A 14,302-nucleotide genomic window follows, 5' to 3' on the forward strand; every position below is an offset into this window, starting at 1 on the left:
GTGGATAGCGATCTGTGCTACCCCCAGCATACAGAACAAGCATCCAGCCACCCTGAGGAATCCCTGTGCAGCTGGCGGGGCAGAGAATGTGCTGCGTGCAAGGATTCTCCCTTTGTGTGCGGACGGGTGTCCGCTCTGTGCAGGGGGATTCCCTATGCGGGCTGGTAGTGGCCGGCGGGGATCCCCTCTGTGCAGCAGGGGGGGGGGGGGGGGGGGGGAGTGTCCCCGTTCTATGCTGGCTGGTAGTGGCCGGCGGGGACCCCCCTTCTGGGCGGGGGGGGGGATGTCCCCATCCTTTGCAGGCTGTGGGTGGCCGGTGGGGACCCCCCTTCTGGGCAGGGGGGGGGGGGTGTCCCCATCCTTTGCGGGCTGTGGGTGGCCTTTCCCTCTCCCATCCCCCATGCAAGCTTCCCCCTGAACCCCTTCCCTTGGTGTGAGTCCTGTTCTACTCACCCAGGCTGTCTCCAGCGGCGCCAGCAGAATCCCTTCTTTCTCTAACGCCGAAGTCCCGGCCTGTGACATCCCCACCGGCCACCCACAGCCCGCAAAGGACGGGGACACCCCCCCCCCCCCCCGCCCAGAAGGGGGTCCCCATCGGCCACCCACAGCCAGAAAAGGACGGGGACACCCCCCTGCCCAGAAGGCAGGTCCCCACCGGCCACTACCAGCCAGCATAGAACGGGGACACCCCACAGCCCGCAAAGAACGGGGCCCCCCTCCCTGCCCAGAAGGGGGGTCCCCACCAACAGCCTGAAAACAGGGACACTCCCCCCCCCACCCCCTGGGGGTCCCCACCGGCCGCACACAGCCTGGGGGAAGGTGTTGGGGGGGGGTAGCTTGGCACCCCATTACTGGCTACACTACACCGGGCACCCCATAACTGGCTACACTTCACCTGGCACCCTATACCTGGCTACACACCTGGCTACCCTGACATCTGGCTACATGTGGCTCCCTATACACCTGGCTACACATCTGGGTATTATAGTCACCATTGGCGTGCTGATCCCTCGTCGCGTACCTCTGATAGCTTCCCCAGTGCCTTCTTCCATGTCCCTGTGCGGATTTTGCTTCTCCCTCAGCGATGACATGTCCCGACGATCAGCGTTGATGACACCAGGGTCACACAGCGTCATCAACATCTCGCAGTAAACACTTTTTTTTTTTTTTTTTTTTTTTTTTTTTTTAGTTGAATTCAATACAATAACCTGTATTGAATTCAATATTTAAAAAAAAGATTGCAAAAAAAAAAAAAAAAAAGGTTGAAAATTATTGGAAATTAATTGAACCACTTCTTGCACAGAAATCCTGGGGAAATAGAACGCCAGGGTGGTTAAAGACCTACTGTTCAATTTAGGGCATGACTGGGAGCCCATTGGAGGCCGTTTGCCCATTGTCACCACTGATTGTAAGTGGTACCTGTGAATCTGGCAGATAGTGGCAAGACCTTCAGGTCTTCAGCTGGTACATCATGGGATCAACAGATCTTCATTCAGCCTTTAATACTAAACCTCCATTTACGCGCTTAGCTGGTGTCGTTATAAAATAAGTGATTCCTGACTGTTAAAGGGAACCAGAGACGAGGGTTAGCTTAAAAATGGTAAAAGATGTCATACATACCTGGGGCTTCCTCTAGCTCCGAAAGCCTCCGTCGTCCTCCGCTGCCTCTATCCGCCGGTACCGGGTCCCGCCACTTCCGCCGGACGCGACCAGTTGTAGGCATGCGCAGGGGCTCCCTCCGGATTTATGCGGCTGCGTAGTACAGAGGGAGCACACTGCGCTTGCGTCGACTGGCAGATATTACGGGACCCGGTACCGGCGGACAGAGGCAGTGGAGGACGGCGGCGTGGGAGCGATCCAGGCTTATGGAGCTGGAGGAAGCCTCAGGTATGTATAACTCTATTTGTTTTTCAGCTCTGGTTCTCTTTAACGATGAACGAATGACATGTTTAATTCAGCAGCAGCACAACTGACTGCAGATCAGATGGCGGAAATGCTAAAATGAGGACCTGGAAGTGCGTAACTAGCCACACCTGAGTACTTTGAATGGAGGGATCTCTTGTTGCAGCGATAGTCTTTCACACTGATCTTCCAGGATTTGTCTACATGGACAATCACTGCCTTTTACAGTCATTGGGACACGCTCTGTCCCAGGACACAGATCGGTGCTAGGCAGAAGCATGGGGTTCTCCATTGGATTGAAAAAAGGCCAAAGCGAATCCTCAGCAACAGGGAGGATTCTCATTGGTTTATGGTGGACCAATGAAAATGTTCCCTTTTTTTTGCTAGAGTGAATTTGTTCATTGTAATCCATGCCTGCCTTTGGTCTGAATTTCATATGTTTTGACATCGAATTTGCAATTACATAGATAAAATATTGTGCTCTCCATTATTTTTCTTCCTGAAACCTTTTGTGTTGTGTTTTTAACAGATAACTCAGGACAAGATCATTTGTCTTCCGAACCATACGTCGGCTGATGTCGTATCCCAAATATATTGTCAAGAATTCACACAAGGATCAGAAGCCACAAAAGGATCAGAAGCCACAAATGCTACGGATCGTGCTGGGAATGAGAGTGCCACTTCTCCACCTGCCACTACCTCAGGTCCACCTCGTGAGATGACTGGCCTACGCAATAACCTGGACCTTCAACAATACAGCTTTATTAACCAAATGTGCTATGAGACAGCCTTGCACTGGTACGCAAAATACTTCCCATATCTCGTGGTCATTCATACCCTCATGTTTATTATCTGTGGAAACTTCTGGTTCAAGTTTCCAGGCACAAGCTCCAAAATAGAGCACTTCATTGCCATATTGGGCAAGTGTTTTGACTCTCCTTGGACCACCCGAGCTCTTTTTGAGGTGACTGGAGATAATGGCCCAGGAAAGGCTAAAGATATGGAGGTTGTAAAACCCAGCTTTGATGAGACCAGCCCTGTAACAGCTGACCTTCCAGTCCCAGATAAGCTGGTGGCAGAAACTCCTTCTGCTGGGGTTTTGGACAAAAAGGAAGGAGAACAAGCCAAAGCACTTTTTGAGAAAGTAAAGAAGTTCCGGCACCATGTGGAAGAAGGAGATCTCCTCTATTCCATGTATATGCGCCAGACAATGCTAAAATTTTGTCAATTTGTCCTCATTACAATCTATAATGCCGCACTGGTAGGAAAAATAAACTTCATTGTCCCTTGTAGTGTGCACACTGAAGACATGACTGGATACAACAGCTTTTGCTGCAACCATACCAAAGCTCATCTATTCTCTAAACTGTCTATATCATACTTGTGCTTCTTGGGGGTCTATGGTTTGACCTGCATTTATACACTATATTGGCTTTTCCGGCGCTCTCTGAAAGAATACTCATTTCGTACTGTGCGGGAGGAATCTGGGATTGGTGATATTCCCGACGTTAAGAATGATTTTGCATTCATGCTCCATCTGGTCGATCAGTATGATTCTCTCTACTCTAGGAGGTTTGCTGTCTTTCTTTCTGAGGTCAGTGAAAGTCGACTGAGACAGCTCAACCTTAACCATGAGTGGCCAGCTGATAAACTTAGACAGAAGCTTCAGCAGACACCAGAAGGCCGCCTAGAACTGCACCTCTTTAAGCTTCCAGGCCTGCCAGATACTGTATTTGAGGTGACCGAGACTGAATCTCTTAAACTGGAAATGCTAACTGACGCTCTCATCCCTCCACTGGTATCCAAATTAATCAGGTTGGAAGAATTGTCTTTGTTCAATTGTCCAGCCAAAGTACATTACAACTCTATGACTTACCTCAGAGATCACCTTAGGGTCCTTCAGATAAAGTTTGACGACATTAGGGAGATTCCTCTTTGGGTTTTTGGCCTTCGAGCCCTTGAGGAACTCCACTTGATAGGCTGCTTGTCTCAAGACCTCTCAAAAACTGCTACTGTGGAAAGCTTGCGGGAGCTGAAAAGTCTTAAGGTCCTTTCACTGAAGAGCAATCTTTCTAAAGTGCCCCAGTCAGTCACGGATGTAGCTAGTCATTTGCAGAAACTTAGTATCCACAATGATGGGACAAAGCTTCTCACGCTTAATGCCTTAAAAAGGCTTTCTCTGTTGAAAGAACTTGAGCTTATTCGCTGCGAGTTAGAGCGGATTCCTCATGCAGTCTTTAGCCTCACGAATTTACAGATGTTGGACTTGAGGGATAACTGCCTTCACACCATAGAGGAAATTATAAGTTTGCAGCACTGTCGTAAATTAACTGTTCTTCGTCTCTGGCACAATCAAATTGCCTATATCCCGGACCACATCCGTAAATTGAAGGGCCTGGAAGAGCTATGCTTGAATAACAACAAGATCCTTATTCTGCCACCACCTCTCTTCCTCTGCACCAAACTCCGCCATCTTGATCTTTCTTGCAATGAGATCAGAGAGTTGCCCCCTGAAGTAGGAGTTTTGCAGATGCTGCAATACTTGTCTTTGTCAAAGAACTTTTTAGAGGATCTCCCCAATGAGCTTTTCTTCTGCCAAAGGCTTAGAATTCTGAAGTTGGCAAACAATAAACTCGTCAGCCTGTCCCCCAAAATTGGATCTCTTGTTAATCTAGTGAAGCTGGATATAAAGGGGAACAAGATTGATGTTTTGCCAGCTGAACTTGGCTCATGTGTTGCTTTGAAGAAGTCAGGGTTTGTGGTGGAGAATTTACTTCTGGAGACTTTGCCTCTCGATGTGAGGGAGAGGCTCAGTGAAGAGCCCTGATTTTTCTTTGACACATTGTGGATATTATAGTACTGTAACTTAGTTAGGAACAGGGGATCAAATTTTAGATGCTAGTAAAGAGACTTGTGGGAAAAAATAATCTTTGGAAAAACAAGGTTCCAGGAAGAGGCTGTTGCTGATAAAGAGCACCTTAGAGGAAGTCTTTATCTCCTTCTAGCTTTACTGCATAGTCATACCTCAACAAAGCCTTCCTTTAAAATTGTACCTCTGTAGCAAAGCCTCCTTAGATGTAAAACACAAGCTGCCTTATGTTAACAGCCTTAATGTGTGAAGTAAAGTTGCCCTATTTTAAAAACTGAACTCCATGATTTACACAATCTTAATGTACGGTACCCTCCGAACACACCAGAAACAGTAGCTGCTTTAATAGACAACTGCAACCTAGTAAAACAAAAAAGTAAAAACAGGAGGGAATGCTCTGGATTCCTGTGCCTTCCCGTTTCTCTCTGGTCTGCTCGTTCCACTGCCGGCTTTGCTTGTTGCAAAGTGGGAAACCTATTTTGCCCAACGGTTTGTATTAACGTGGACCTGAGCTCTTGCAAAGAACAGACTGAAAAGTGTTAATTCCGCATAGAAATGCTGTAGAAATCCGCTGCATTGGGCATTATTTATTAAGCTACAGTTAAGTGTAATAAGTGTGTAATCAGTAGGCATAATTCACAGCACCTCTGGGCTGCCAGTGCTGGCTGTACATGAAGACAGATGCTTTAACCCTTCCTTTGCTCCCTGAAAGTTCAGCCAGTAGATTTTCAGGGTATTTTGTGGGATTTCTGTGCATTGTAACAGACATTTTTTTTTCCCCTGAGTGTTTTCATACTGTGCCTAATCTCTTAGAGCGGAGAGGAAGTTCTGAGCTCCGATCCACTTCAAGCATCTACTGTGCCTTTGCTGTTCAGAATGTGGAGATATAAATAGCTCGGAGGGCCCGATCCCGCTAGGTAACACAATCGCAATGCGTTGCCATTGAGTTACCTTCTATTTCCACTGCCACGATTTTGCCGCAATTGCGCCACAAACCGTCAGGTATGAGCACAATCGCACTGAAAATCCGGCCAGCGATAGGAATAAACAAATTGTGAATTGTGGTGTTGTGTTTTTCCACTAGCACCTGTTAATCGCGGTGCTGGCTACGATCGGCAAAATGGCTACAAGTTGCTTTTTAAAGGTGACCACCGCCTTGTAGAAAAGGAACTCAAGAATGCTTTGTAAGTGGAGTCTGGAGTCACATGTTTGCCTTTTTAATATTTTTGCCTTTAATATTTGCAGCGGATCTCTGAAAGAGTCACGCCTTGCAAATATTGTGAACTCTTCCTTCTAATAAATAAGCTCAGGTTTTAATATTATTTTATTTTTTAGTTCATAATTACTTTTAGTTCTTCCATCTCAGTGAGGCTTTTTTTGGTTGTTATGAGTCATGTCAACTGTATGAGAAGCCTGAGCTAGAAGATTACAGATGACGTAGGGCTAATGGATCATCAGAGTGAGGTAAGAACTATGCTTTCGCCCAAGTCCATTTGTCAAGATTGCTTGCCAAGGGCAGTCAGGGGCTACTGTACACACGCTAGCTCTCAGAAGCAGTTGTTTTCGGTTGCCTCGGTGGAGTTCACTAAATCACTAAGCTTCAGGAAATGAGACCAGTAAAAAGAAAAAAAGATATTCTACCTTCCTGGGGTTTCCTTCAGCCCCCTTCAGGCTGATCTGTCCCTCGCCACCTGGATCCTCCCAGCCCAGTAATTTCCTAACTGGAGGCATACTGCACCTCACCATGCTCCCATCGCTGGGAGAGTTCAGCGCGGTACTACCGGTACTACGCAGGCTCGGATCACTCCCCGCTGCAGGAGCGTGATGGTGGAGCACTTGGGCAGACTGACCCTGTGCGGATTTGGGAAATTACCGGCCCGCCTTGTGGAGGATCTAGGCGTTGTGGGAGTCATGGGAAGATGGCGAGGGACAGATTTTTTTTTTTTTTTTTTACCTTTAATAGTCTCAGGTACACTTTAACATGAATAGTCCATTTACTGAACCTTTTTTATTCCCCATATTGGTTTGAGAGGAAACTTCATTGAGCTCCCCAACAACTCCGTTCCATGATCTCGTCAACTTTGGACCTCTTGTGGAGGTAATGCCCATCTGGCTCTCTGTTCAGACTGCAGTCGAGTGACTTGCAAGCCTTACTGCAGAGAATGATCTGGCCACAGGGGGTGCAAATACAGAGTGTATAATAAATGCTTAATCTAAATGTATCCTTAGAAAAAAAATGAGTTCCCTTATAGCCCCTGAAATGTAGACTGCCCAATATGTAGATTTTCTAGTTGCTTTCCAGTCAGGCTTGGCTCCACCTCTCTAGTCTCCCTATTGGTTCTTCAGATACATTGGACACGTTCAGTGTCCAGTGGGGAAGCTCGAAGCGATGTTCTTCAGCTTTATTTCCACCATTGCCCTAAGTGATCTTGTATCAATCCCGGGTGCTATTAACCTTTTAGGAATATTCTCAAAAGGCAGCATCTGAAAATGTATTTTTATGGTATACTGTCTAAAGCTTCCCAACCCTTCTATTCAGTTTAAAAATGGAGTAGTGAAGGGTGAGCGACTAAAACCTGGTACACACAATTATGATTGGCCAATCACTGACCAATTTTACCATCTCCGTGTAGTATGAGGATTTATTTACACAATCTGCCCATAGTATTCAATACCCATTGACCTTCATACTATGTGGAGGTGGTAAAATTGGTCAGTGATTAGCCAATCATAATTGTAAGTGTGTACCAAGGCTTAACCACTTTACCCCCGCGCGTACGTATTTCTCCGCCCCTTTTTCCATCCTTTAAAAACCAGGGACGGAGAAACACGTACTTTCCGCGTTCCCGACGCTGTCCGCGCTCCCGCTCGTAAACACGCCGCCCGCCGCTAGTAAAACCGCCGCCGCCCGCTCGCCCGGAGATCAATGAACGGGAAAATCCATTCCCGTTCGTTGATCTAAGCCCCACAATGACCCGCTGCTCTCCTATGGGCAGCGCGATCATTGTGAGAAGAAACTCACGTGTCCAGCCTCCTTATTCTTCCTCCAAGCTTCCGGAAGGAGGCTTGGAGGTCGCAATAAAGCAAAAAGTTACTGTGGCCATCTTGTGGCCAAATAGTAAACTACACCCTACACATTTTTCACATACAAATAAATGACTTTTACACACAAAATTAACTCATTACCTCCCACACTCCCCATTTTTTTTTTTTTTGTAATTAAAAAAAAAATTCAAAAATTTACAATTAAAAAAAATACATAATTAGTTACCTTAGGGACTGAACTTTTTAAATATTTAAGTCAAGAGGGTATAACACTGTTACTTTATAAACTATGGGCTTGTAATTAGGGATGGACGCAAAACTGAAAAAAATGCACCTTTATTTCCAAATGAAATATTGGCGCCAAACATTGTGATAGGGACATAATTTAAACGGTTTTATAACCGGGACAAAAGGGCACATAAATTTCATGGGTTTTAATTACAGTAGCATGCATTATTTAAAAACTATAATGGCCGAAAACTGAAAAATAATTTTTTTTTCCCCACATTTTTCCTATTTTCCCATTAAAACACATTTAGAAAAAAATAATTCTTGGCATAATGTCCCACCTAAAGAAAGCCTAATTGGTGGCGGAAAAAACAAGATATAGTTCATTTCATTGCGATAAGTAATGATAAAGTTATAGACGAATGAATGGAAGGAGCGCTGAAAGGTGAAAATTGCTCTGGTGGTCAGGGGGTAAAACCCCTCAGTGGTGAAGTGGTTAACACCCGGTACATGCATCCGATCTTGATTGGCCAATTGTACCATTTCCATGTAGCGTGAGAATGTACCTACACAATCTGTTCAAAGTATTCAAAATCTGTTGGCCCTCATGCTACATGGAAGTGGTAAAACTGGGCAATCAAAATTGGATGTGTAGGCAACTTAAGATTTATTGCTGCCTGGGTCCTGACTGTAAAGATTCTCCCTCTGTAGCTCAGATTGCAGTAAACCTTTGTCATGAAGGAAGAATGTGCACCTGCCTTGATGAATTAGTCTCTGAGAACTGGAGGAAGAAAAGAGAGCGGTTTCCTGGAGCAGCCAATCAGATTTAAGCTTTTAAAGAAAACCTAGATTTTGATTGGGTCAGTTGCTTAGAGCAACCAATCTTGAAGAATCAGCCTTCTAGATGGTCTGTGTCCCCACTGAAGATAATTTTCACGTCTTGTCTGTTACATGGTCCCTCCAACAGTGCAGAAAATGTCCTGGAGGTAGGCGGGTGGCTCATACAGCAACATGTGATGAGCTCTGACCCTATGTATGCATACACACTTCCAAATACGATTGGCCAATTTTACCATTTCCATGACTTGTATGAACAGATTGTGTAGGTGAGATCTCATACTACAAGGGAGTGCTAGTTGGCCAATCAAAATTGCATTTGTGTGCAGACCCACTTTGTAAATGCTTTAGTTCCTATCGTTTAGATTTTGCGGAGGTTTCATTAAAAGTTGTGTGTATGTTAATGTGGCTACTGAGATACTTTTGTTAAATGGTGATCAAAATTGCATAAAGAAAGGTACACATTTTAAATTGGGATTGACAAATCACTGACCAATTGTACTGTCTCCATGTAGTATGAGAGTCGACAGATATTGAATACTATGAGCAGATTGTGTAGGAAATCCCTCATACTACATGGAGGTGGTAATATTGGTCAGAGATTGGCTATCCTACTGCTAAGTACACACTATGCAATTTCCTGTCAGAGCGGGGTGTTGAAATTTCCAAAATGTCCTCGATCGATAACCAGATTTTTTTTTTAGATCACTTCTGCACAAAATCGATCTTGTAATCAATCGGGAGCAGATCAGACATGTCATAAATTAGCTTCCCATCAGATCGATGGGTTGAAATTGCATAGTGTGTACCTAGCATTAATTGAAAGTGTATTAATGCTGGGAATACACATGAGATTTTTTTTTTTGGCAGATTATTCGATAATTTCCCATAGGTCTGATCTGAGTTTTGATTGTTTTTCTAAACGATTTCTTATGGAAAGCGATTGGAAAAACGATCGGAAAATCGATCGGACTGTAAATCTGCTAAAAATCTGTGTATTCCCAGCATAACTTCCCAGCGACATAAAGTGGTCACATAGGTGATCAGCATCTGAATACCAAAGAATCTGATGAGGCAGCTGCAGTAAAATAGACCAAATAGCATCCATTGTATGCACAGAAGTCCATAGTAATGGTCTTGTCTAGGAGAACTTGTGCAGAAGCATGTGATCAGTTTGGTCAGGTGATAGATATGCCAAGTCTCTGATTTGCTAATCTTGATCATGTGCTAAAGCAGGATGTGATCACAGCAAATCAGAACTTTGCAATGCTCTATCAGCTGATTAAACAAATCACATGCTCCTTCATGAGGTCTCCTAGTCATGACATCACTATAAATACGAGATAACTGGAAGTAGCTTGGGCACTATGCAGAAGCCATGCTGAAACCACACAGTGCTTAATATCCATACATTTTAATGTTGGTGCATTCTTATGACTTATGTTTTTATGGACCGATCAGCATCTGGCTGACCTATTGGTCTGGATGTACATTTTTTTTAAAACCTATTTATGAATAAAAAATAAACATTTCAGTAAAATATTGTCTTTTTTCATTTAACACAGTTATTCCTGTAAAATTGAAAAAAAATGGTGGTTGTATACCTTAAAAAGCTGTTAATGTTACTGAAGGTTCCTCCAACCTTCTACATCAAGTATTGCACAAATAATAACCACAATAACAATAATATTTATATAGCGCTTTTCTCCCTGGGGACTCAAAGCGCTGTGACCCTGCATTATGCAGTCTCAAAGGCTGGGGAAAAGAGGTGAGTTTTTAGCCTTTTTTTTAAAGCTGTCCAGAGAGGGAGCCTCTCGTACTGATTGTGGAAGTGAGTTCCATAGAGTAGGGGCTGCATAGGAAAAGGCCCGAGCACCAAATGTTAAGTGTATCCTGGGAATAATCAGCTTCATCTTGTTGGCAGAGCGGAGGGTGCGTGGAAGGGCATAAAGTTCCAATAGATCCGCTATGTATTTGGGTTCCATGTGGTTTAGAGCCTTGAAAGTCCGCAGGCAGAAATTGATTCTCCATTTTACTGGTAACCAGTGAAGAGTTTGCAGTACTGGGGTGATGTGTGAGCTGCGGGGGGCATTGGCTAGGAGTCTGGCTGCAGCATTCTGTACTAGCTGTAAGGGGCGCAGAACCTTTTCTGTAGATCCGATGAACAGGGCATTGCAGTAGTCTAGGCGGGAGGATACAAATGCATGAACCAGGGCAGGTAGGTCTTCAGCTGGGATAAGGTGTTTGATTTTCGCTATATTTCTTAGATGGAAGAAGGAAGACTTGACGACAGCTGATATCTGCTGTTTGAGTTTTAGATTTCCATCCAAGATCACCCCAAGGTTTCGCACAGAGTCTTTATACTGTACAGTATCTCCCCCAATTGCTAGTTTGAGGTGGTGAGCGTTTTGAACTTTATCCATCATGTGTGGACCACCTACCACCAACACCTCTGTTTTGTCAGAGTTCAGTCTCAGCCAGCTGGTGTTCATCCAATTTTGTAAATCCACTAGACACTCATTTATGGATGCTGATGGGTCTTGGGTGCCAGGCTTGAAGGACAGATACAGTTGTGTGTCATCTGCATAACAATGGTATCCTAGGCCATAGTTCTGGATTATTTAGCCCAGTGGGTGCATGTAGACTGCAAAGAGTAATGGTGATAATACAGAACCCTGTGGAACTCCATAGGGAAGTGGCACTGGATTAGAGTAGTGTGTGCCCAGACATACTTGCTGTGTCCTTCCAGATAGGAAGGTCTGAAACCAGCTAAGAACTGTACCCCTTAGGCCACAGTAATTCTTCAGTTGCTGGATTAGTATTTCATGATCCACAGTATCAAATGCTGCTGACAAGTCAAGAAGAATCAAAATTGAGCAATCACCCTTGTCCCTTGCAGTAAGTAGATCATTCATTACTCGGACTAATGCTGTTTCAGTGCTGTGCCTTTTCCTGAATCCTGACTGAAAAGTATCAAAGATGTTGTTATCTGTAAGCCTGGCTTCCAGCTGGTTGGCGACTACTTTCTCGATAACTTTTGATAGGAATGGGTAAGTTTTAGACTTTTGATAGGAATGGTAAGTTCCTATATATATATATATATATATCTATATATATATATATCTATCTATCTATAAACACGCGCTACACACCCCAATGGTTATAAAATGATGAACTTTTAATAGCAATTTAATAAAATGCAGAGTTGCATGCAAGATACCGTTCCTGCTTGTCTCTCACACACAAGCACACCCCATACACTCACAGAAGGGCCCTTCTGATCTATAATGCTGGGTTTCTAGAAATGTAATAGTTTCCTTAGAGATCTTGTCCTTTTTTGTATTTGTATTAGTCTTCCCACTGTTAGGGTTTGGCTAATAAAAAATCCCCTGCTGTTATGCAAGTTCTCTGTAATTAATTAATTCAATCAAGCTTACTTCCACATAGAGATCCTGGTGTTAATCAATATCCCCATCGAACTCACAGTTAGTATGATCTCATGATACTAGAGGACTTTCCAATTCCAGTCTCTTGTTATAAAAGACCAAACGCTCACCACTGGATCTTTCTAATATAATCCTGCGTCTTACAGTTTAGTACTGCTCCGATCCTCGCCCTGCCTCCCTCTGCCGGCAGTCCTCTCACGTGTTTTCCTGGTCGTGTGTTAATCCCAGAGTCCCGCTGCTTAGACCTCCGCTCGGCTGGTTCCGGTCAGTGCTTTGTTCAGGTGACGTCACCACTCTCAGGTTGTTGGATCTTTTTCTCTCCAGATTGCCGCAGCGCGCTATGCGGCTGTATTGATCCCAACCTGCAACGGATCGTTTACTCATACATGCAACCGTGTTTCAACTGTTAAAAGACTGTCTTCATCAGAAGGATTTGGCATTACAAATGTCTGACTGGTCTTTCCTCTATATAGACTCCGGAGTGGTCTCCGCCTCTATGTAAATTTTTTTCAAAGCTTTGTTTTATTTAAAGTGACCTTGCGCCTATTTTTCTACCACAGCCCACACATATTAAAACAATCCTCATCACCCAACAATCTATGCATTCATTCATTCTCCGTCACTTCCTGCGGCGTAGCAGGAAGTGACGTCAGTGGAGCGCACGCTGACCTGGAACGAGGAAGAGGTGAGTAATCCCCGCCCGTTGCCTCTTACAAATAGCTGCAGCCACAGCACAGACCTTTTTAAAGCTGGAGGGGAGCGGAGGACGGGGGACCCAGGCGAGGGAGGGGGGGTCCGACCCCGCTGCTAGGCCCAATACCCCCTTCCTGCCCGCTATCCCCTCCAGCTCGGGCGGCCCCCCCACACACACACGGGGGGCGGGCGGGGGCGTCGATTTCTTTGAAAATTTCCTCAGGCGGCAAAAAGGCTAGTGCCGGGCCTGCTGGCTACACAATGCTATGGGCACTATCCCTACATGCTATGCCAGCCTCCCCACTAGTGCTGCATGTAGCTGGATGCACCTGGCTACACAATGCTATGGGCACTATCCCTACATGCTATGCCAGCCTCCCCACTAGTGCTGCAAGTAGCTGGATGCACCTGGCTACACAATGCTATGGGCACTATCCCTACATGCTATGCCAGCCTCCCCACTAGTGCTGCAAGTAGCTGGATGCACCTGGCTACACAATGCTATGGGCACTATCCCTACATGCTATGCCAGCCTCCCCACTAGTGCTGCAAGTAGCTGGATGCACCTGGCTACACAATGCTATGGGCACTATCCCTACATGCTATGCCAGCCTCCCCACTATTGCTGTATGTAGCTGGGTGCACCTGGCTACACAATGCTATGGACACTATCCCTACATGCTATGCCAGCCTCCCCACTATTGCTGCATGTAGCTGGATGCACCTGGCTACACAATGCTATGGGCACTATCCCTACATTCTATGCCAGCCTCCCCACTATTGCTGCATGTAGCTGGGTGCACCTGGCTACACAATGCTATGGGCACTATCCCTACATGCTATGCCAGCCTCCCCACTATTGCTGCATGTAGCTGGGTGCACCTGGCTACACAATGCTATGGGCACTATCCCTACATGCTATGCCCGCCTCTCCACTATTGCTGCATGTAGCTGGATGCACCTGGCTACACAATGCTATGGGCACTATCCCTACATGCTATGCCAGCCTCCCCACTAGTGCTGCAAGTAGCTGGATGCACCTGGCTACACAATGCTATGGGCACTATCCCTACATGCTATGCCCGCCTCCCCACTATTGCTGCATGTAGCTGGATGCACCTGGCTACACAATGCTATGGACACTATCCCTACATGCTATGCCCGCCTCTCCACTATTGCTGCATGTAGCTGGATGCACCTGGCTACACAATGCTATGGACACTATCCCTACATGCTATGCCCGCCTCCCCACTATTGCTGTATGTAGCTGGATGCACCTGGC

General features: G+C 45.5%; 1 protein-coding gene across 4 annotated transcripts in view; it reads left to right on the plus strand.

The window, feature by feature from the left end:
- Positions 1–10,421, plus strand: part of LOC137562818 (volume-regulated anion channel subunit LRRC8E-like) — a 67,389-nt gene extending 56,968 nt beyond the window's left edge. For all 4 annotated transcript variants that reach the window (XM_068274537.1, XM_068274539.1, XM_068274538.1 and 1 more), the window contains one exon: positions 2,432–10,421. In XM_068274537.1, coding sequence (XP_068130638.1) covers positions 2,432–4,729 — 2,298 coding nt within the window. In that variant the 3' untranslated portion in view covers positions 4,730–10,421. The remainder of the gene's footprint in view (positions 1–2,431) is intronic.
- Positions 10,422–14,302: the final 3,881 nt, after the last annotated feature.

This window comes from Hyperolius riggenbachi, chromosome 3 (genome assembly GCF_040937935.1).
Source record: "Hyperolius riggenbachi isolate aHypRig1 chromosome 3, aHypRig1.pri, whole genome shotgun sequence".
NCBI classification, from domain to species: Eukaryota; Metazoa; Chordata; class Amphibia; order Anura; family Hyperoliidae; genus Hyperolius; species Hyperolius riggenbachi.